At 45.8% G+C, this 22820-nt stretch overlaps 3 protein-coding genes and 1 long non-coding RNA gene across 4 annotated transcripts; 3 read left to right on the forward strand and 1 right to left on the reverse strand.

The window, feature by feature from the left end:
* The first annotated feature begins 959 nt into the window (after positions 1-959).
* Positions 960-1805, forward strand: LOC136480908 (disease resistance protein PIK6-NP-like). Its single transcript, XM_066478336.1, has one exon. The coding sequence runs from the start codon at positions 960-962 to the stop codon at positions 1803-1805; it is 846 nt and encodes a 281-aa protein (XP_066334433.1).
* Positions 1806-2148: 343 nt separating this feature from the next.
* LOC136480909 (putative disease resistance protein At1g50180) lies at positions 2149-2577 on the forward strand. Its single transcript, XM_066478337.1, has one exon. It carries the CDS (start codon positions 2149-2151, stop codon positions 2575-2577), a length of 429 nt encoding a protein of 142 aa, XP_066334434.1.
* A 53-nt stretch (positions 2578-2630) lies between these two features.
* On the forward strand, positions 2631-3020 carry LOC136480911 (disease resistance protein RGA5-like). The gene has a single exon (XM_066478338.1). It carries the CDS (start codon positions 2631-2633, stop codon positions 3018-3020), a length of 390 nt encoding a protein of 129 aa, XP_066334435.1.
* An 832-nt stretch (positions 3021-3852) lies between these two features.
* On the reverse strand, positions 3853-4274 carry LOC136482944 (uncharacterized). Its single transcript, XR_010765256.1, has 2 exons — positions 4148-4274; positions 3853-4045 (listed from the first exon to the last, which is right to left on the reverse strand). It is a non-coding gene; the product is annotated as an uncharacterized lncRNA (long non-coding RNA).
* Between the last annotated feature and the right edge of the window lie 18546 nt (positions 4275-22820).

Below are 22820 nucleotides of genomic sequence, written 5' to 3' on the forward strand. Positions count from 1 at the left end.
AACCTTCCGTTGGGACGAGCCGGATCGGACGCCACACAGCGCGCCACATGTCAGTCCAAGGGCCCATGATTCGGTGGATAGATGAAGCCAAAAAAAATCATGGGGTTGACATATAGCAATTCTGTTAGAGCTCAAGTGGATCAACAAGAAAAGATATGGAGAGTGTGTTAAGCCAACTAGGATAGGGTAACTCACTGTATATATAGGAATGTGTTCACGGAAAAGCTAGTGTGTCCATTAAATCACATCAAAGTATTACTCTCTCGGTCCACAGAAGAAAGATGTTATCACTTCTTGAGAAGTCAACTCTTATTTAAATATATATAAAAAATTAATATTTATAATACATAATTAGTATTATTAGATAAATCTGTAAATATATTTTTAGAAGATATAACTATTGCTAATATTTTTTCTACAAACCTAGTCAAACTTAAAAGAGTTTGACCAGTACACATCTCATAACGTCTTCTTTTTTTTTTGAGGGAGGGAGCAGTATTTTGTGGGTTAATAAAATTCTGCCTCGTCATAGATTTTGCGCTGTAACAAAGAGATGTGGTAACCGTTGGCAAGCAACACACGCCTCTTGTACTTTATATATTGGACCAGTTCAATCTTAAACTGCCCTTGAATTTTGATGATGGTATCGAGAAAAAATTCTTAAATATTTGGTGCAGGCAATCAGAACATAAACTTCTGACCCAGTCTTGATGATGGCATTCGGAACTTAAACTTTTCACCAAATCTTTTGTCATAGTAAATAATGAGAAAAAAATTAGAGAAAGAGGACCGTGAGTGGAGCCAGATGGACTCATGCGCGGCCCCATGTGGAATGGCTGCCTGCCATAGCCCCCCGTCTGCCTGGTTGCTTCCGGGTTAATTTTGTAGCTACTTCATGCCTCCAACTAGACGCCTTGTCACCACCAACCATCAGATCTGAAACAGGCAAGGGTAGAAGCATGAGTGTGGTGACGGGGGCGCTGGGAAGCCTTGGCCCCAAGCTTCTTCAGCTGCTCCATGGTGAGTACAAGCTCCAGAAGGGTGTGAGGAAGCAAGTGGAGTCGCTCTCCCGCGAGCTGGACAGCATCTACCCTTTCCTCCACAAGGTCTCAGATGTGCCATGGGACCGGCTAGATGATCAGGTCAAGGTGTGGGCATGCGAGGTGAGGGAGGGATCCTACGATATGGAGGATATCATCGACACCTTCCTCGTTCGCGTCGACAGCGGCAAGAACAACGCCGACTCCAGCAACCTCAAACTTGCCATGACCAAGATGGGTGAGCTGTTCAGCAAGGCCAAGGCTCGCCGTGATATTGCAGCAAAGATCATGGACATAACAAAGCATCTCGAGGAGGTGGCCAACAATCGTCAGAAGTACAAACTTGATGAGATTATGTGCAAGCCACTGGCAGCAACGTCAACTATTGATCCTCGCCTTAAAGCTATGTATAAAGAAGTGACACAACTTATTGGCGTCGACAAGTCAAGAGAAGAGCTGATGTCTATGCTGAATCAATCCCAACAGGATCATGATGCCTCCAATAAGAAGATGAAGATGGTTTCAGTTGTGGGAGTTGGAGGATTGGGTAAAACCACTCTTGCCAAAGCGGTGTATGACAAGCTTAAGTCGCAGTACGACTGCGGGGCATTCGTTTCAATCGGTCGGGATCATGACTTGGTAAAAGTTTTCAAGGATATTCTCTTTCATCTTGACAGTGAAAACCATAAGCACATTCACAACACTGAGAGAGGCGTCGAGCTCCTCATTCACCAACTCCGAGAATTCCTGAAGGAAAAGAGGTAACACAGACATCCAATTGTAAATTGTAATTCGCCTGTGCTTTTAAGATATTGCTCCTCAGTTAGTCGATGCTACACTATGTCGTATTGTAATTCGCCTGTTTAGTTCCCCTCCAAAACGTTAAATTTTTCAAGATTCTCCGTCACATCGAATCTTTGGACGCATGCATGAAGCATTAAATATAAATAAAAAATAAAACTAATTACACAGTTTAGACGAAATCTACGAGACGAATCTTTTAAGCCTAATTAGACTATGATTGGACACTAATTGCCAAATAACAACGAAAATGCTACAGTATCGTTTTGCCAAAATTTTTGACTAAACTGGGCCCAAGAGAGGAAGCATGAGTGTGGTGACGGGGGCGCTGGGAAGCCTCGCCCCCAAGCTTCTTCAGCTGCTCCATGGTGAGTACAAGCTCCAGAAGGGCGTGAAGAAGCAAGTGGAGTCGCTCTCCCGCGAGCTGGACAGCATCTACGCTTTCCTCCACAAGGTCTCGGATGTGCCATGGGACCAGCTCGACGAGCAGGTCAAGTTGTGGGCGCGCGAGGTCAGGGAGGCATCCTACGACATGGAGGATGTCCTCGACACCTTCCTCGTTCGCGTCGATGGTGGTGAGCCTACTGACCCGAGCAGGCTCAAACGCGCTATGAAGAAGATGGGCAAGGTGCTCAGCAGGGCCAAGGCTCGCCTTAGTATTGCTGGTGACATCGAAGACATCAAGAAGAATCTTGAGGAGCTAGCTAAAAGGCGTCAGTCAGGATTACAAACTTGATGACAATGTGTGCAAGCCGCTCGCAACATCGTCAACTATTGATCCTTGCATGCATGAAGGCTATGTGCAAAGAAGTGGCACAACTTATTGGTGTCGACAAGTCAAGGGACGAGCTCATAGCTAAGCTGAATCCATCCCAACCAGATAATGTTGCGCCTGACAAGATCACCAAGAAGGTTTGTATTGTAGGTGTTGGGGGACTGGGCAAAACCACTCTTGCCAAAGCGGCGTATGACAACATAAAATCGCAGTATGACTGTGCAGCTTTCGTTTCAGTTGGACGGGATCATGACTTGGTAAAAGTTTTCAAGGACATCCTCTTTGATCTTGACAAGAAAAAGTATGAGAAAATTCATAACACTAGAAGAGGTGTGGCACTCCTGATTCGTGAGGTCCAAGAATTCCTGGAGAACAAGAGGTACACATCAGCAACCCAATTGTAAATTGTAATTACAGAGTGCCTTTTAAGGTGTTCCTGCTCACAGTTAGTCGATACTGTAGCTTATAATGTATTTACAATGCTGTAGCTTATAGTAAAATATATTATCTCCATATCATCAATGGCAGATTGCTTCTTGAGATTGATTTTCTCCACTCCACACATATAAGAAGAAATCCATTTATTGAGTGGTCTCTAATGTAACCGCTTTTAGCTCGTCTTTTCGAATGCCGAAAGATGTACTTCACTCCCTGTATAAAAGAGCAATACACTATAATGTATTTATTAATTGATCTTAGTTTTTCAGAATATTTTCCTTCTGAAACTATAAATTTTAGGGGAAAAACACAGTTTTAGGGTCAGGCGGTCAGCTTGTGTTGCAACATGCCGTCGGGTACATAAGTTCTTTATAATAATGTGGCCTTAAATATGTAGATTTTTCAAATAACCCCTTTGAATTGGTGTTTAGTTTCCATAAGTATTCCAAAAGTTGTAGGGCTAATTTTTTGAATTGCCTCTTCTATAATTTGCTACAGTGCCGATTGTTAGCCCGAAAGATTCTAAAACATCAACACATAGTTTCTTTTTACTAGCGTGATCATGTGTTTGATGTGTCATGCCGAATTTTTTTTAATCTCAGTAAATTTCTTGCTTCTGCAGAAGCTCCAAACATTACTAACCAATGGTTCTTGCACTTTCATGTGGATAGGTAGCAAGGACTAGAAATTTCAGTATACAAGTTTATCCATGGGTGCCCTTTCACACTTCACGGGTCACATATTTGAATGGCCATATTTACCATAAGTTGCAACATATATATCAGAAAATTATCTAACTGACAACAAGGATATAGTGCATTGCATTCGTAATCTGGCTCATACATCAGTTCTAAGTTGTATAATGCCATAATGGAAAACTTTACAAAAACAAACAACAGACACTATCAAACTAGCAAAAATCTGAATATCTGTAATGACTTTTACCAGATGGGAAATAGTAGGTTGGTTTGCCAACGTTGCAGCGAATTTCCTGACAAAATTGCAAGACATACTACTTCATTAACCTGATATATATGGTAATTTGATCTAGGATGGTAAGTAGTAACTAGTAGTGAGGTTTTAGCTTGCAAACCTGGTGACAGGACAGTGTCCGACAAAACCAGTGTGATCTTTAGTATTTACAGCAGCGGCTAGTGTCCTGAAGCAATGAAATCAAATCAATTAGAGATCCAGTTCGTGCAAGCTACAAGTGATTAACAAGTCCAATCTACAAAAAATATTTTGATCCAATGATTAGCCTTGCGAAAGAAATAAACACTACCCTACTGCAATGTTAGTTTTCAAAGCAGCAACAACAGATTCTATCACATAGGAGGCGATGTTGCTGGAGCCTTTAAAGGGCCTGGACTGAGGTGTCAGCTTCAGGAAAATCACCTTGGCACTCTTGACAGTCTGCAATCACAGAAGGAATTATTTGCAGCTATTAATTTGCCATCTTGAATAATTTGCAGTTATTGAATTCTGAGTTCTTAATATCTCCATACCGGAATTGCACAACACTGCATATTCTAAGTGCTAACAGCAAAAGCCAAATAACTAAGAATGTTCTCCAAAGTGGTGTCTACACTACTCCAGTACAACACATAACCAAAATGAATGGGAAAAAATTATGTGATGCCATTAAAATTGTCGTCCAACTCCCACCCCACATGCAGACTGTGTATTGAGAATCTAGAGAAAATTAACTTCCAGACAAGTATTACACTGAAAATATTGCTACCGAATTGCCGACTAATTAGCAAGATATTGATGCAAACCTTAATCCGTAAGCCCCTGGCAGCACTGCACGCCATGGGCGGCACGCACCTGCAGCGTAGTTTGACGAGGCAAGGCGGCCCTCCTCTGCGTCGACGTTGGACGGATCGAGCCCAGATGGCTCTCTTCTACGCCATCCTACGCGCCGCCCTTGGCCAGATCGAGGCCAGGCAGCATCCTAAGCAGAGACCTTGGACGGATCGAGGACGGATTGAGGACAGGCTGGCCGGAGCGAGGTTGGGTGGCCCTCCTCCGCGCCGCCCTTGGCCGAATCGAGGTGAGGCGGCCCTTCTCCAGCGTCGACAGTGCCTCTGCTTGAGTCCCCACCGCCACGCCTCCCTGGGACACTTGTTCCGTGCGTCGCCGCCTCAGCCGGCCATGGCCACGCCGTCGCCTCAGTTGGCCTAGGCCGTGGCACTAGAGAGGAGTAAGGACGGGAGAGAGGGGCGGCGTCCAGTCGGGAGAGGGCGGGATCCAGCTAGGGTTTCTCCTGAGGGATTCTAGTTTTATATAGCGTGAGAGTATTGCTGACCATCCGATCGCAAAATCAACGGTCAAGACGCCCATACGAATGGACACAGTAGGGGCGGCCGGTAATAGCCGCCTCTACATACCAGCCACCCCAATAAATTGACGTATTTTTAGGGGCGGCTCGTATTACCAGCCGCCCCTACTGTGCCATTTGTAGGGGCAGTTGCTGTGTTGGAGCCCGAGCCCGCCACTGTAGGGACTGCTCCAATGCCAGTATTTCTTGAGAAATATGATATAATTTCCTGTTTCTATCACTACTACACAAACGATTAACCGCGACACCCCTCCGATGGCCTCTGAGGCGGGCGTCCATTTTAGCCCGCCACGGTTAATCCCGCGATTTACCGAGGCAGGCATTTTTTATTTACCGTGACAGGCTCTTTTGCCCGCCACAGTAAATTTATTTACCGTGGCGGGCGTCTTAAGATGTCCGCCACGGTAAATCGATTTACCGTGGCGGGCATATTATAAAGCCCGCTTTAAAAAAATAAGGCCCAAACTCTCAGCCCAGAAGAAGCCCATCTTAGCTTTTCTACTAGGCTCGTATATAAGTGGCACTTCACTTGTGAACCCTAGCCTCAGTCCACATCCCCAGCCGCCTCCCTCTCTCATCCCCGACTCACGCGACCGCGCGCCTCCTCCTCTCTTCCCTTCGCCGTGCGCCACCCCGCGACGGCGGCTCCCGGGTGCTCGCGCGGCGGCGGCCCTCCGAGCTCGCACGCGGCGGCGACCCTCGGAGCTCAGGCGCTCCCTCCCTCTCTTGCTCTCACCCTCCCTCGTCGGCGGGGGAGGCCCCCACGGCGCAGATCCACGATGGGGGAAACGCAAGGAGGCGGTCATGGCGTGGTTCCACGGCTGTGCAAGGAGGTGGTGCCAGCCCGGATCCACGGCGGACCCCTCCCTTCCCCGTCGGCGGTGGCGGTCCCTCCCTTCCCCGTCGGTGGCCTCCTCCAAGGGCGCGCGAGGCCTCCAGATGGCGGATCGAGGGCGCGCGGGGCGACGGCGTGCGCGGGACGACGGCGATGGCTGCGCCCTCCTCCTCCCCCACGGATCCTCCATGAACGACGACGGCGTGGGGCTAGGGTTTCAAATCCAGTGAGTTCATCTCCCTCTTCCTCTCCATCTCCCTCTTCCTCTCTCCATCTCCCTCACTCCTCCCTCTTCCTCTCTCCAGATCCGGCGACGGCGACCTCTTCCTCCACGGATCCGGCGGCGGCGACCTCCTCCCCCACGGCGCGGCGGGATCCGTGAGGAGGCACGGGGATCCGCGAGGAGGCGTCGGCGTGGTCCCCTGCGAGCGACTGGCGAGGTGGTGGCGGCCGTGGGAAGCCCGGATCCGTCGCCGGTGGGCTCGCCAGTGGGCTTGAGAACGGGCTCGCTGGCGGGCTCCTGGTTTTTTTGTTTTTTTAAAAATGATTAACCGCAGCGGGCATCCTAACGTGTCCGCCGTGGTAAAAGTATATTTACCGCGGCGGGCATGTTACACCACCCGCCGTGGTAAATCGATTAGCCGCGGCGGGCAACGCCGCCCGCCGTGGTTAAGCCACGATTTACCGTGGCCTCTAGGCCGCGGCGGACGGCTTTGCCCGCCGCGGAAAACCGAAAACGCCCGCCTCCAGTAAAGTTTATGTAGTAGTGTATGACATAAATGCATTGTCATAGATGGCTATATTTCTTGTAGTACAGTGCCGCATTCCATTTACACGCGTCACTAATCTTACATTAGTGCTTGCATTGATAACTGACCGAGCAACTTATACCATATAGGATACATACGGAGAGTGGCCACTTGGGGTGCCAGATCCAGACGGTCGATCTGCATAAAAAGGTGATAATAAATGTCAGGACATTATTGTTTTTTTTAAGATCCGGAAAAAGATGATCTACTAAGCATATATTAATAAACTTTGTGTTAAAAAAAGTTTTGGTTAAGTACAAAATTGTTAACAGCTGCGTAATGTCTTCTTTTACTTCTTTCACTTCTTTCGGATCGATATATAAATGAGACTTCCGAGAGGCTGGAGAAATATATGCTAAAACTCATTGCTTTGTCTACGTAGTGGCATACAGTACATTGAATTTGATCTTATCTGTTTTTTAAATGTACACCTCAATGGCGGGCGTGGAACTAAAGACCTTGCACGGATGCAAACTAGTTCTGCCAGGGCTCAAATATGGCCCGCATGGATACTCAGCATATCCATGGCGCAATGGTGGTCAAGTCCCAGTACTACTTTTACTAGCTCGGACTTATCTAAGGATCTCTATGACCCTTGTGTTTGCGAATACAAGGTTCATATGTGTCCTTGTGGTTCGAGTTTATGATGAGTAATTATCAACGTGCGTAGCGTTTCGGGTTGAGTTTATGAACTAACCGTGGCGTGAGTTGTGTTGTGCAACATGTCTTTTAGCTTATGGTGCGCAGGTGTGGAGCTCGGAGGTGGTGGTCAACGGTGAAGGTGAAGGTCAGGCGAGTCCGTGCCGATAGGTAATGCTAGGCTTAGACCGAGGGACCAGAGAGGCCGGGTGTGACCAGCCGCGGTGGCTGACACCTAGGGACATCGATAAGTGCATGTGTACATGGAGGAGTTACCGTGTTGACCGAGCCAAGACGGCGGTCGAGCAAGTCGAGTGGAGGCGCTGGAAGACTTGGCGTCCGGATAGTCGAGGATGACAGTGACATGTGTCGAGATGCGGGGGACGCGTATGGAGTACGCTACTCGCGAGTGGGTTTCGTGGTTAGAGCCGTAAAACCACCGGTGGACGGTTTTCGGGTGTCAAAACCGGGGCGGAGGTTCCGAGGAGGAACATAATGGCATGTGGCATCATCGCAAGGCTTGCATCGAGGCGAAGCTAAGTCTTGAAAGGCGCGTGGCCGTCGGATCAACGATCTCTGAGTGGACCATAATACCTCTAGGGTTAGGTGGTTCGCTTTAAATATCCAGGACCAATTTGGGACTATGTAATAGCCTCGTTAAATAAGGGAGGGCTGCCCCAAACAGACCTCACCTCTTGGCATTCCATTTCTTCTCCTTAGGTCTTCCCCTCCCCTTGAGATGAACTAGGACATCACTTGAACACTTCCACCGAAGGAATTTGTCTGAATCCTCGTGAGTTCATAGATTGGGGCGATTAAAGTACCCTGGTGCTTTGCTGTTTTGTCCGTTTCCCTCACGTTTGAGCTCCGTTTCGAGTTTCGCTTTTTTGCATTGGTTTTCCATTGGTCCAAGCAAGCTTTCTTAGTACTCTAGTCACTAGTTGACTTGGGTACTTTGAATCGAGAACTAGCTTCTTCTCAATAGAAGTTGAGTTCTCACTTTTTGGATCTCCGCTTTGCGTTTCGGTTTCTCCATGGTGTCCCGCTGTGTTCCTAGTGAACATCCACCCACTTGTTTGGGTTGTGGACATTACGTTTGTTGCTCTGAGTGTTTGGTGGTGATTTTGGAATAGCGGCCAAATAATTCGAAAGAAATTTTATGGCTCCCATTCACCCCTCTTATCGCTGTTTTCGGTCCTTCGGTGTTCAATATATAATAATGCCTACTCTGCCTCATCTCTTGAGTTGCTCCCAGCACGTCCTTCTCGCTCATCCTATATATCATCCCATGGCTGGGATCCAAATAGAGGACCAGCAAGGATGATATGAACGCCTATAGTAGTGACAAGCGTGGTGGTCCCAGTGTGGTCACGGATGCATGCATCGACAAAGTCTGCAGCGCATTTGATGGTAGCGAAGGAAGCGCTGATGTCACTGTTTGGTTAACTAAATAACCGCCGGATATAGAGATCATTAGATCAGATAATCGAGGTTCTAAGGATCTGATTGGTTGCTCGCACTAACTTACATAGCATATAGATCCTATGTAGCGTACCCTTATCTGCAGCCAATGCAACTTGCAGTTGTTTGGTTGGACTGAATAGTTAGCTGTATACTATTGTGCATGTGATTGGTTCCCATGCGTAGGTAAACGTGTGCGTTTGGTTGACTGCACAAATGGTGTTCGGGTATCTCTTTATTTTTATTTTATTTTTTATTTTATTTTTTATTTTCCTCTCCTTATCTCTTGTTTCTCTCTCCTCCGAGCCAAAGAACAAAAGCGCGTCCTCCTCCTCAGTCGCCGCGGAAGCGAGCTCCGCGGCCGCTCTCCACTGGACGCCGGATCCCTTCCTCCTCCTCCTAGCCGCGTCTGGCCTCACCAGCCACCCTTTGTCATCCTCCTCCACAGCCGCGTCGGCTCGCCCGCGCCATATCCTCCTCGCCGACATGCCCGCGCGTCGCACGCTGTGCCTTGCCGTCGCGGTGGCGCTTCACCTCCACCTCGCCGTCGTGGCCGAGCTCAGCCTCGCGCCGTTGCCACCGCGCTTCATCTGATCATCTCCACCTCGCCCGAGCTCAATCTGGCCTCGCCGTCGAGGGCAATGGAGACGCCGTCGCGGAAGGGCAGCGCGGATAGCCGGCGGCCGGGTCGCACCTGATCCGGAGGCCGAGCCCGTGACGGCCGGCGGGAGCCCTCGGGCCTAAAGGCGAACAGCGCCCGGAGGTCGTGGCTCGCCTGGATGCGCCGCACGTCGAGAGCGGGGGGCAGGGGAGGGAGCCGCGGGGGTGGTAGTCCTATCTCAGCCGGACTGCAGGGCAGGTGCGGGTCACTGCAGAGCGGCTGCAGATCGGGTGCAATGCAGTTTTGCATAGCTGGATACGCTCGAATTCGGGGGAACAGTGGGATGCAGATCAACGCTGCTATGAGGATAGTGCTATGCTGCATAAGGCTCTGTACATGTAACCAATCAAGTCCAGTTTGTATTATGGGAGCCTGGAGAAGGGGTTGTGTAGGCAACCTATCAAACCCTAAGTGAATAACATATCTTGCCAACTACAGCTTTAAATTATTTTATGGTAGTATTTACTTAGTTCGTGTTGACCATGAACTAGTTAATATATATAGTTCCTTTAATAATAAAACCATGCTTTTTGCTTCTCTATTGCGGCTACATATATTATATTCAAGTGAATTTGAGATATGTGGTATCCCGCTAGTTTAACTGAACTTGTTTATTACTCCATCTGTTATAAACTATATGCCGTTCTGACTTTTCTAAATAGATAATAAATGATATGTATCTAGATATATTGTATTCTAGATGCATAGCAAAAACCATACTTATAATTCGAAACGGAAGGCGTAGTTGTCACCATTAGCTAAAAAAACAAAGAAACCACCATATCATTGGTGCCGTAGTGAGCTGAAGAAAAGCTCGGCTCACCTACAAAGCCGATGTCTAAGGTTTTTCCTCGGCAAGCATGGTTCAAGGCTTGTTCCTAAATGACAGTAGTGCTCATAGGAGGTCATTCCCCTGCTGGCTTACCTTGAGTATTTCACTTATAGTTTTATTTTGAGTCCCTATATCATAAAAAACTTGTATAAATTCAATGCAATTCTAGTGACATGGTATATTGGAAAAAAACTTTTCAAAGCACGGCCACGGCGGGACTGGCAGTAGTATATACCCATAAAGAAAATTACATGCGATCACTAATAAAAACGACTAAATGGATGAAAAATAATAACCTCAATAGTAAGATCGGTTTGGGAGATGGAATTGTCAGAGTGCGCTTACTATGTCCGCTGCTTTCAGAAGAGCCAGTTGTTAAAAAAAACTCGACCTGCGGGGGGTAAGCCACTCCTGGGCATTGCTGTAAGAGAGAAGACATTCTCACACAGGTCAAGAAAACCCCCGAACCACTATTCCACCCTGACACAGGGGCACCGTTGCCCTGTGAAAACCAGGCTAGGCCTATGACCTGTACTTTGGACGTGGGACAGACGAAGGGATTTTTTAACCCTAAACCTGAAATTCGCATTTGCGAGCAGAACGAAGCCGTGACCACATATCATCAGAAGTAGCAGTAGCAGAGCGAAGCAGACCGCCGGCAACCTCGTTGGAACATGTCCGGTACTCCGCATCATGGATGGACGCGGATGAAGTATCATTTGATGAGTCGCAGATCCTCTACGCCCGTGTGAGCGAGCCTGAAATTGAACGACCAGCAGCTAGCTACTAGAACATACAGTGAGTCTGCCTGCAATAATGGTCACATATATGCGCTCTGTTTGCTTGACTTATAAGCCATACTTTTTCAGCCAACGAACAATATTTTTCTCTCACAACAAATCAGCTAACAGTACTTTCAGCCATGGCTTATCAGCCAAGCGAACAGAGCAATGTAGTCGTTGTTGCTGCACAGAGCAATGTAGTCGTTGTTGCTGCACATGCTTCCATCCGGTGGTTGAACGTGGACTTTGACTAGGGCCATTGCTGTCACTATGCTGCAAATGTGCCCCTTCTCCGCATCTTACTAGTCAATGGTGAGACTAAGGAAGGATGCCTCGGCAGATGAAGAAGGATGTCCGATGAGATTTCTAGCCTTTTCTTTTTTTCTTTTTTAAATGATTTAGTTATTTATTAATTACTTATTTTTTGTATGGATTTTAAAAATGAAGGGCTGAGATTTGTTTGACATCTTACCTCCTATGAGGTAACGGTTGTACCGTAGCAAGACCATTATCTTTTGTCTCTGCTAGTGCACAGAAGCTCCATTCACTAGAGATCGGTTGCTCGATTCTTCCCTTCACGTGTTCGACTTTTTCTATATTGTTCGAAGAGAACTGCTCCATATACTCATTATATATTAGCACGGTTTGAGAGTGATACATTTTTCGTTCATCTGCAGCATATCTCCTATGCTTTATAAACGAAATTCTTTGTAGCACAATCTTAGCACAGTTTGAGAGTACAATTTGCCCTTCTCACAAAGAGAAAAGATCCCCTCACCTACAAAGCCGAGGTATAGGGTTTTCCTAAGCTAGCATGGTTAAGGCTTGTTCCAAAATAACAGTAGTGCTCACGGGAGGTCGTTCGCCTGGCCTATGTCAGCCTAGTATTTCATTTATAGTTATATTTTGAGACCCTATATCATAAAAAACTTCTATACAATAATTTTATGCACTTCTAGTGATAGGCGGTAAAATGGAAATAACAACTTTTCAAACCGGCTAATAAAAAACGACTAAACGGATGGGAAATAAGTAAGATGGGTTTGGAGGTTGGAAATGGAAGTGTGCCCTGCTTACTGCGTCCACTGCTTCCGGAAGAGCCCGTTGTAGCATTTGCGAGCAGAATGAAGCCCTCACCACAGATCAGAGGCAGCAGCAGAACAAAGCGGACCGCCGCCGGCAACCTCGTCGGAACATATGGCAAGTGCTCCGCGTCATGGATGGACCGGACGTGGATGAATAATGGATCGGTTGGCAGAACCTTTTCGCCCGCGTGATTGGTGTGAACGAACCTGAAATTGGACCACCAGCAGCTAGCTACTGGAACGTACAGTGAGTCTACTTGAAATGGTGGCATACATATTTGTAGATGTTATTGCTGCACATCCTTCCGTACGTCCAGTGATGGAACGTCGACTTTGACTAGAACCATTGCTGGCGCTATGCTACAAATTTGCCCCTTGTCTGCACAGAGAGCGAAGTTACCACCCTAGTATTAGGAAATGGGACGGGTGTTGCGGCCCCTAGTCAGAGTGGAAGCTGCAACTTAGTCAGTATGCATATGCATATATGGGTCCCGTATTTAAGAATGCTAAAATGAATTAAATCTAGCAAACTGTACGTTAAACCCACTACTAGAGAACAGACTTTAGAACGATGTCCCAATTTGGCTTTAGCCTCGGTATTTTTTGCCCCCAGGACTAGAGAGGCCTTTAGTCCCGGTTGGTGTCTCGTTGGTGTCTCCAACCGGGACTAAAGGTGCCTGCCCAACGGCTACTGCGCTCGGCACAGTGGCAGGGGACCTTTAGTCCCGGTTGGAGACACCAACTGGGACTAAAGGTGGACCTTTACTCCCGGTTGGAGCCACCAACCGGGACTAAAAGCCCTCCAACCTTTAGTCCCGGTTGGTAATACCAACCCAGACTAAAGGTAGACCATTTAGTCCCGGTTGGTAACACCAACCCGGACTAAAGGACCCTTTAGTCCCGGTTGGTAACACCAACCGGGACTAAAGGTCCCCCGATGGGTTAGTTTAAAAGGAAAGCATCCCATCCATTGTTAGATGTGTTGTGTAGAGGGTTGCTAGTCCCGGTTGGGAAACCAGGAGTAGAGCTAGTTCCCAACCGGGACTAGAGCTCATTTCTGTAGTAGTGACCGCATAAACCTAATTAGTATGCCTGCTGCAGCCTCAAACCAGAACCCCAGCGTTGTCCCTAATAGCAACCCCTTCGCAATCGTTAAGTTAAAGAAAATGGCATGGTATATCTTAGGGCCCTATATCTTACCCGTAGTGAAGAAAACTAAAAATTACTTTTGTGAACATAATTTACTACCTGTTATGCAGAAACTATTACTAACTTGTCTACTTATATGTGCGGTTGCACAATCAACATAAATTGCTATAAGTCTAATATATTTGAGAATAACTACTATACATACAATATGAGTAGCCACATAAAATATATTCTCAAACATATCCATTAGGTCTAGCTTTTGTAGATCTTACTGTAAGCAGCATGCATGGTCGTGCAAACCAAATTGAAAACCGACACTACAATGGAAAATTATAGCATTTTTAAGTTTGAGTACAAACCACAAATTTTACCACATGAGCTAGAGGCCCACCAAGCAGCCTCTCATGGTCACATGTCAACCTCAAGCGTTACGCGTTGCTTCCTACCTCTACGCCCAAGAGTCAGTGAATATATTAATACATATTTGAGACCGTATATGAATTTCAATAGAAAAGGTTGAATTGGAAAATTTTAGATCTCTTTGTGCGAGTGCTATAACTTTGGTTTAGGTCACTTCTCCATCCGAGGTCATTTGAAAAATTAAAAAGAAATAATTTCAAATTATTATTTTTCTCTACGGTAGGTTAAGGAAACCACCTGTGTAAATTCATCGGCACTTTTCTTAAGCGTACTGATACTATAAATCCTATATTTACACTGACGTTAGGTTGAAGACAACCGTCACAATAAATTGGACTTACTATGGCTGTTGTCTGAAGCCTTCCGGCAGTGCAAATGGAGATTTACAGTGGTGGTTGTCTTAAGCTTATTACCGGTGTAAATAGATTTGTACTGGCACTAGTTTTAAGCAAACTGTCAATATCAATACATCTCTACTGGCAGTTTATAGCCATATGGGGCCCTAGTTTATTTCTATTGTTGTTTGTTCCATATAAGAAGGGTCAGTAAAAAAATGATTTGCATCGATAAAATCTGTTTCTGTACTTATGGTCTGAGAATTGTACTGGCATTGTATGGACGTTATCTTGTGGGCCACAGGCGAGAAGAAGATCGGCACTACTGCTAGGTAGATGATAGCTACGGTCAAGTGCCTAGGCAAGTAAAGCCAAACTAGCAGATATCGACAACTGCTCGTCGTCCCTGATCCAGAGATCCACGTGGCTGGTGATGATATAAACATGGACGCATACGAATGAATGAAACGTGTATCGACAGTTCAGACCCGGTCAGCTGCATGCACGGTCTCGGCGGTCCATGCACGGCTTGCCATGATAACTACTAACGAGTCTTTTGTGTAGTAGAATACAAATATATACACATATATCAAGCTCGAGGTACAGCAACGTGATCTCAATTTCCACATGGTGTCTCCTTCAATCGGTGTTTCCTGGACTTATGTTGGCTGACTGACTTCAGTCGACTCTTAGTCAAACCACCTTTTTATCACGAATGATACTCCGTCCATTTATTCCAAATTGTAAGTCATAGTTTTTTTAGAAATATAACTTTTGTTATTTATTCAATTAGATAACTTTTGTTATTCAATTAGTACTCCCCTTCGGTCCTCAACCTTCCGTCAGAAGCGCTGGCTGTTCCCCTGCGTTCGCTATATACCGAAGGGAGAGGGTCAGGCACCGTCAGGGGTGCTGCATGCGCGGCCGAAAAATAGAACTCGCGCGCTTCTGGAAAAGGACTGGCCCACGCAGCAGACACAAAGGCAAAAAGAAAGGGAATGTCTACCCACGGCTCGGGTGATCTAGGTGCGTGTGACACCCGAGTGCTGGTGGCACATAAAACACCGATTGACAGCGGAACAAAAAATAAAGTGTTTTTAATCCATCCAACCATTACCCTAGATCTGGACATCACTGCTGGTTCAAAAACCCCCTTCACTACCGGATTTTAAACCGACAGTGGCATATCGGCAGTGATGTGGGGTTGACATCACTGTCGGTTCTTAAAAACCGACACTGATCTACAGGCAACAGTGTCGGTTCCTGGCTCCATCCGACAGTATCTAGTTGAACAACAATGCTGGTTTGTAGTCCCAACCGACAGTGATGATTGCTTCAAGAGTGTCGGTTCTTGGCTCAACCCAACAGTGTTGAGCAAGCCTAGATTGTCGGTTCATGGCTCAAGTCGGCAGTGTTGAGCAAGAGAACACTGTCGGTTCGTGGCTCAAGCCGGCAGTGTTGAGCAGTCCAACACTGTCGGTTCATGGCTCAAACCGGGAGTGTTGAGCAAGACAACACTGTCGGTTCATGGCTCAAGCCGACAGTGTTGAGCAGTCCAACACTGTCAGTTCATGAACCAAACCGGCAGTGTTGAGCAAGCCAACACTGTCGGTTTATGGTTCAAGCCGGCAGTGTTGAGCAAGACAACACTGTCGGTTCATGGCTCAAGCCGGCAGTGTTGAGCAAGACAACACTGTCGGTTTGTTGATAATGGGCAGTGATGGCCCATTCGTATTTTATTGTTTTATAATTGATTTTAATTTATATTTTTTTTGGAATCGGGTTTCACTTTATATCCGCTACGTAGACGACAGGTCCATCAATATTAAACATTACAAATGTTACGGTTACAGTTCAAATGTTATATCTAGATCTCGATCCCTCAAAACAAAAAAGAAATGTTCTCGGACTTCACACTTCTTACAATAATCTAGCAAGCCACTCTGGGCCATACTGGTCCTTGTACTTCACGGATTGTGCAATGGAAAATACTTCATCTTTTTCCAATACCTCGGCTAAGATGAACTTTGCGAGCTTCGATTGCAGTGCGACGATCTCCATGTCTAACAGCCTTTCGTGCTTATATTTCTTGCGTTGTCGTTCAAAAAAGATATCCAAAGAGGAACAGTAAATCATTTTGTTGAATTATTAACAGACATAAATGAAATGGGGATTATACACACCAACTTATCGGCTTCTTCCGATTTCCTGCCGATGTAGCGAATCATTGCCCACATTACATAAAACCCGCATTCATTGTTTCCTGCCGGTTATGATAGGTACTTCCCCTCCATTTCGACAACCTTGCGTCCCACCGATATGTCTTCTTCGGACACTGAGTAACATTAAAGGGAGAAACATTAGAAAGCGGTATGCGTGATTAGAAAATAATATGTTATTAGGATCGCTTACTAATTCAGCACCGCCACCAGTGCATCCAGATGATGAAATGGTTTTTTCTTCGAGTCCCACACCTCGATCAGATTTTTGGCAAGATTAACACAAATGAAGACGAAATGGTTGCTGCAATAACAGAATCCTAATTATCGAATAATCTTAACGAAAAAGAAGCATAAAATTAAAAGCCGAGAACACATACTCGCAGTTGTAGGCTAGAAGTATGTGGGTTTTCTTCTTCATCGTGAATTCGTCGAAAACAGCAATCAATCTCTGTTTCAGGTCTTCCACGTCACATCCATAGAGGCCTAGACATGTCCTCTCATTGACTCGCATGGGGTCCAAGAAGCCTATGTGATCCCATTTGCTTTTTACAATGCAAAATTTTGATATACACCTACATAAAATCATGGGAAGTGCTCAAAAATTAACAATTTGTCTCGAGAGAGTAGTTAATTGTAATATCGCGCGTGTAGGGTACTTATATAGTCCACAGCGTCAACATTTGAACATCGAGAGAGCGTTTCTAGTATAGATGGAACAAGCACTCCCACTCGACATCGAACTTCTCTTCTTCGGGATAATGGAAAACATGTGGTGAATGGATAATAACCTCAAAACCAAAGTCGTCCGTCTCTGTTGCTTGAGCCATATAATATTCATGCAACTGGCGCATATGTATTGTCAGATTTTTATACTCATCATCGGGAACCAAAAGATTGCCCCTTTCATACTTCATTGGCGGTGTTCCCGTCCCTTGTACATCATAATAGATGTTCGCGGCCTCTTCCATGGTTAATCCTGGGTTGTCTTCGACGTACTTCATAATGTTCCTTAAATCTTTATTGTGTATTTTTTCGTCTCTTGTTGTAGCGTATTTATTCTGTGTTTGCCTTTCGAATTCGGACTTCAACAAATGCGAAGGCAGTGAGGCACAGAGATTGAAGAAACTAACACAATCTTCCTTCGAGATGTGTGATGTAATTTTTTTTTTCATCAAGGTGGTAACGCTGCCACTGAACAGCCTTTTTCTTTTCTGTTGGTCCACTTTGGGAGCATTAGCGACCGAATCCAAGGACCTTTTCTGCGACTGCGAGGATGTCCTTGATCTTGTTTTGGGATGAGGTGGAGGAGGAGGATGATGATGATGAGAATTCTGTTTTCCCGGCGCTGATGAAGATGGAGGAGGAGGTGGAGGAGGAGGAGGAGGAGTCTCTTTTCTCGGGGCTGATGAAGATGGAGTTGGACGAGGAGGAATAGAAGGAGACCTCTGTCTTCCCAGGGGTGATGGCTCTGGATGAGGAGGGGAGTGATCTCTGTTGGGAGATGGTGAGTGATCATCGTGGGTGGGCGAAGACTCGTAGTCGTCCTCATCATCAGAGGACAATTGATGGTCAAGCTTAATGAAGCGCTTGCGCCAGGCCACTTGAGAGCCCTTGTTTTGACCAAGTTTTGGCCTGTCTTCCGCTACGGGGTACTCAATGGGTATCTCCCGCTGAGTCATAATGACATGACAGTCATGGGCTTCATAGGGCCATAGTTGAACTTGAGTTCTCTCATGTTCACTAGCCTCTTCGGGTTCGCACAGTAGCCCGTCGGGACTTTGAGTTCATTGAAGAAAGAAATAAGCGTACGCTTTTCTTCCTTCTTCAATGTCCATGACGCAACCGGAAGTTCGAACTGGCCATTCTCTAGCTCTACGGGATGCAGCTCCTTCCTGATTCCCAAGTGTTGCATGTCTAGGCGTGTGGCTAGTGAATCCTTCGATGTCCCCCCGGTGTCCATCAAGGTGTTAAGAGTGTTAGCGCACATGTTTTTAGTGATGTGCATGGGATCAAGACAGTGGCGTACACTCAAAAATGGCCAGTAAGGTAGTTTCCAGAAAACCGATTTTTTCTTCCAAACGCTCACATCAGGCGCTGCTACTGCATTGTCCCCCTTCCTAAGGACAACCTCAATAGTACCGTTGAAATCTTTTCTGTTCCTACGGTAAGGGTGATCCTTAGGTAGGAACCTACGGTGTCCCATATAAACTATCTTTGAGTTATTTGGTAGATTTACCGCATCGATGTCGTCCAAGCACTCGACACATCCAGTATAGCCTTTTGTCTTCTCTCCGGACAACGAACCTCGACCTGGCAGGTCGGTGATTGTAGCGATAAGTACTCCTTTGATCATGACATGTTTCTTTTTGTACTCGTCCCAAACATCCGGCACACCCTTTTCAAATATCTCCACTAGTTCATCGATCACTGGTTCCAGAAATACATCGATGTCATTCCCAGGCTGTCTTGGCCCTTGGATCAGTAGTGGCATCTGGATGTACGACCGCTTCATACAGACCCAAGGTGGAAGGTTGTATATACAGAGCGTCACTGGCCAGGTGCTATGATTCCTTCTAACCTGGTCGAAAGGATTCATCCCATCTGTGCTCAAAGCAAACCAAAGGTGCATTACCTCTCCACCGATGTCCTTATAGAACATAGTATTGACAGTCCTCCAGTCATGCCCATCGGCGGGGTGCCTCATCATTGTATCTTTCTTACGCTCTTCGCCATGCCAGCGCAACAGCTTGGCTGTCTTTGCACATGCAAACAGCCTATGCACCCGGGGAGCTCTAGGGAAATACCAAACAACCTTTACGGAACCTCCTCTGGTCTTGGTACCCTCATCTGACGGCCCTTCCTTGTACCGTGGAGCTTCACACTTGGGGCACTTGTCCAAGTCTTTGTATTTTTCTCCACGGTATAATATGCAATCATTAGAACACGCGTGGATTTTTTCAACCTTGAGGTCGATGGGGCAGATCATTTGCTTGGCCAAATATGTCTTTTCTGGCAACTCGTTTTTTTTCTAGGAGCATTTTCCTTATTATACCCAACAACTGATCGAAGCCTTTATCGCTCAATCCGTTTGTCGATTTGAACTCTAACAGCATGATATCGGCTTTCAGTTTGCTCATTGGACAATTCCTATACAATGGTGTTTTGCCATCTTGCCTCATTTTCTCTAGCTTTCTCAGTTGTCTTTCACTAAGACATCCGGTCTCTACATTACGTAGCAGCTGAGAAATGCCATCGTTATCCTCGGTGTCGTCAGATAGCGTGTTCCTAAACACATTATTAACTGTGGCCATAGGTTCTGTGTTGACACCGGGTTCCTCGTCAGCATCATGGATGGCTACGTCAGGCATGTCCACATCATCATCGTTTTTCCACAGAACATTCACACCAACCTCGCCATGCATAGTCCATATCGTATAGTTTGGCATGAACCCCCTGTTAATCAAGTGCGATCGTATAGACTCAATTTGATGAAAGTTCCTATGATTCTTGCAATCTTTGCATGGGCAGAAGATAGAGTTCCCATTCCCAGCATGGGCTTTGGCATCGGTGATAAACTGGCTGACGCCATGCATGTACCACTTGTCCGTTCGGGACAGATGTAATCACTCTCGATCCATCTCTGCACAAAAAAAAATACTGAGACGGTAATTACAAAGAATTAATAAGAAATCGAGCTTCATAAACAACAATTGTAGCTCGAAAGTACCATTTTTGGAAAACATTATTGTACACTAATTATTGAAAAATTGAAATTGGTAGCCCCGGCCCTGTAAGTTGACGCACTTCGTTACCAATGCAATGGTGCAGTTTGAGCAGGCCAACGAGGAGGACACTAGCGTTTCATTGCATATGTGGAATGGAGAGGATGCTATGCCCTTTGCCTCTAGAAAAAACAATGACTCCAGAAAAGATGTACCCTCTGGCGTGATGCCAAATCTTGAAGTGCTTAAGCTTAATATCTATTTGCGGGCCCTAAAAGGTAACTATTGTGACTCCTGTGGAATCTAGAAGTACCTGCCTTCCCTTCGGAAAGTCATAAGAGGCTTCTATGGAGACGTGCCTGTTGCGGAGAGCGATGCTGCGTTGGCTGCACTGAGAGACGCATGCAACGTCCATCCCTCCACGTTAGATATGCTTACATCCCACGTTTCGCATGCATAGATCATATTATTAATCAGGTACGACGAGAATTTTGTAGTTCCGATCAAATTAATATCTCCTTATTTGTTACTATCTTGTTACAGTTCTGTCTCCATTTTGGCATATATTATATATATACAACACTTGCTTGTCTCTACTTAATTAATTATTAGCTTTATCCGAATTTTCAGGGGAGACAATAATAATGTGTCTTAAAGAGATACGAATTTGGATCTGCATGCGTACAGTGTAAGTACTCTCTCCAACCTGTTGCTGCTCGTGCGTGTCAGCCATTCGAGTGCACAGATTTTGAAAAATGTGTTAGCCCACTTTCCGTCAAACAAATAACTTTGTGATTCCTGAGAGAGACATATCTGGTACAGCACCGTCGCATTTCCATTATGCGAACATCTATGCTGATGTATGAAACTACCAAACCTGTTTTAGCACATACTGATTTTCCATCATTGAATCCATTACATAACGGACGTAGTTTTTTTTCCGTCACTGGCTGCACCGACTCTGTTTCTGGCCACCAGTCGATACTCTGTTTTCCAGTCTCCTATGTCCTATATCGATATAACATGTACTGTGCTGCCTCGATTTGTTTATAATCTGTCACGTGAGAGTCTTTGACACATCTATCCTTCTATGATTCTTCACTAGGAAGTAAGCACTTTGGTCATCGGATAATTTATGATTCTTCACTAGGAAGTATGTGCACAAAGATTAAGTAGAATTATTGATGTTTCTGATCAAATGCTTGTAAGACTACAACAGAGCCCATCGCCATAAGACACAACTTCACTTGACTGTGAGCCAGACGGTTTCGGCTCTTATGTTCCCCCGAGCTATTTTCTATTCGAATAAATAAAATATGCTGTATCAAATTTTCAATGTACTCTGCTGCTATTAGAACTGCTGGCTTGTATTATTAGTTTAGTTTCTCGACCTTTTCTGTGGTTCGTACATTCTAATAAGCTTGGAACGTATTTATGTTGTGCGAAAGTTTGAGGAGGCTTTATGTGTTGCTTGCATTGCCTCATGGTGCCTTTTTGCATTGCCGCTGTCTGGTTTCCACACGACGCATTTGCCCGCTGGGATGCTGGATCCAGCCATGGAACTAGAGAACAGAGAATGCAGCCATGGAGCCGGCAGACCCGGTAGAGGTCGAAAACATATCATTTCTATTTAGAAATGGTAATTTCTCCGATATGGCTTAAACCTCTAGACACGGTGGTTAAAAATAGTGCAACCGCATAGGAGAAAATAGAGTGGATTAAAAATTTTAGACACAAGGTCTCTAGAGTGGATTAATTAGCCGCGGAGACGAGACACGGAGGTGGATAACAGCCCTTCCGTTGGTATGGGTCTTCATCCCGTGGGCCTACAGTTCAGTAACAAATATGATGGCTGGCCCATGGGCCACGTCGGCCCCCGTGGCGAGAACAGCAGGCCAATGGGTATGTGTGATATATACTCATTGCTCAAAAAAAAACCCTGTGCGATATATACTCACTATATAATAAGTAGGATGCTGCTGATCATCTACAGATCTTCTATATAACACACAAGAGAAATTGAAGTGGACTGGAGAAGGAGTCAAGCTGAAAACTTACAAGTATTGTTTTTCCGGGTGTCAGAGTGGTTATTCCTAAGTCACAACTTAAATAAAAAGGGTTTGCTCAGTCTCAATTAAAATTTTCGCTTGTGGCTCAGGGACTACGTCATCATTATGATTCGGTTTCTCACCATCCTGGAGACTTTTTTTTGTTACTGTTGTTTCTGACCCTGGCACCACGTGATCACGTCACCTACTGTTAAGCTCGGGGAATAAGTGGGCACACTTCACCTTGTGGTGAATGTGCGTTTTTCATTTCAGGGCTCAGCCCGTGGACTGGTTGCCTGCTCGGCTAGTCTTCCGCCTTTCTTCTACTTTCTAGACCCTGGCACCATGTGACCACGTCACCTACTGCCAGGCTCGGGGACTAAGTGGGCACACTTCATCTTGCGGTGAGTGTATTTTCTTTAATC

This window comes from Miscanthus floridulus, chromosome 9 (genome assembly GCF_019320115.1).
Source record: "Miscanthus floridulus cultivar M001 chromosome 9, ASM1932011v1, whole genome shotgun sequence".
In the NCBI taxonomy this organism is placed as follows: domain Eukaryota; kingdom Viridiplantae; phylum Streptophyta; class Magnoliopsida; order Poales; family Poaceae; genus Miscanthus; species Miscanthus floridulus.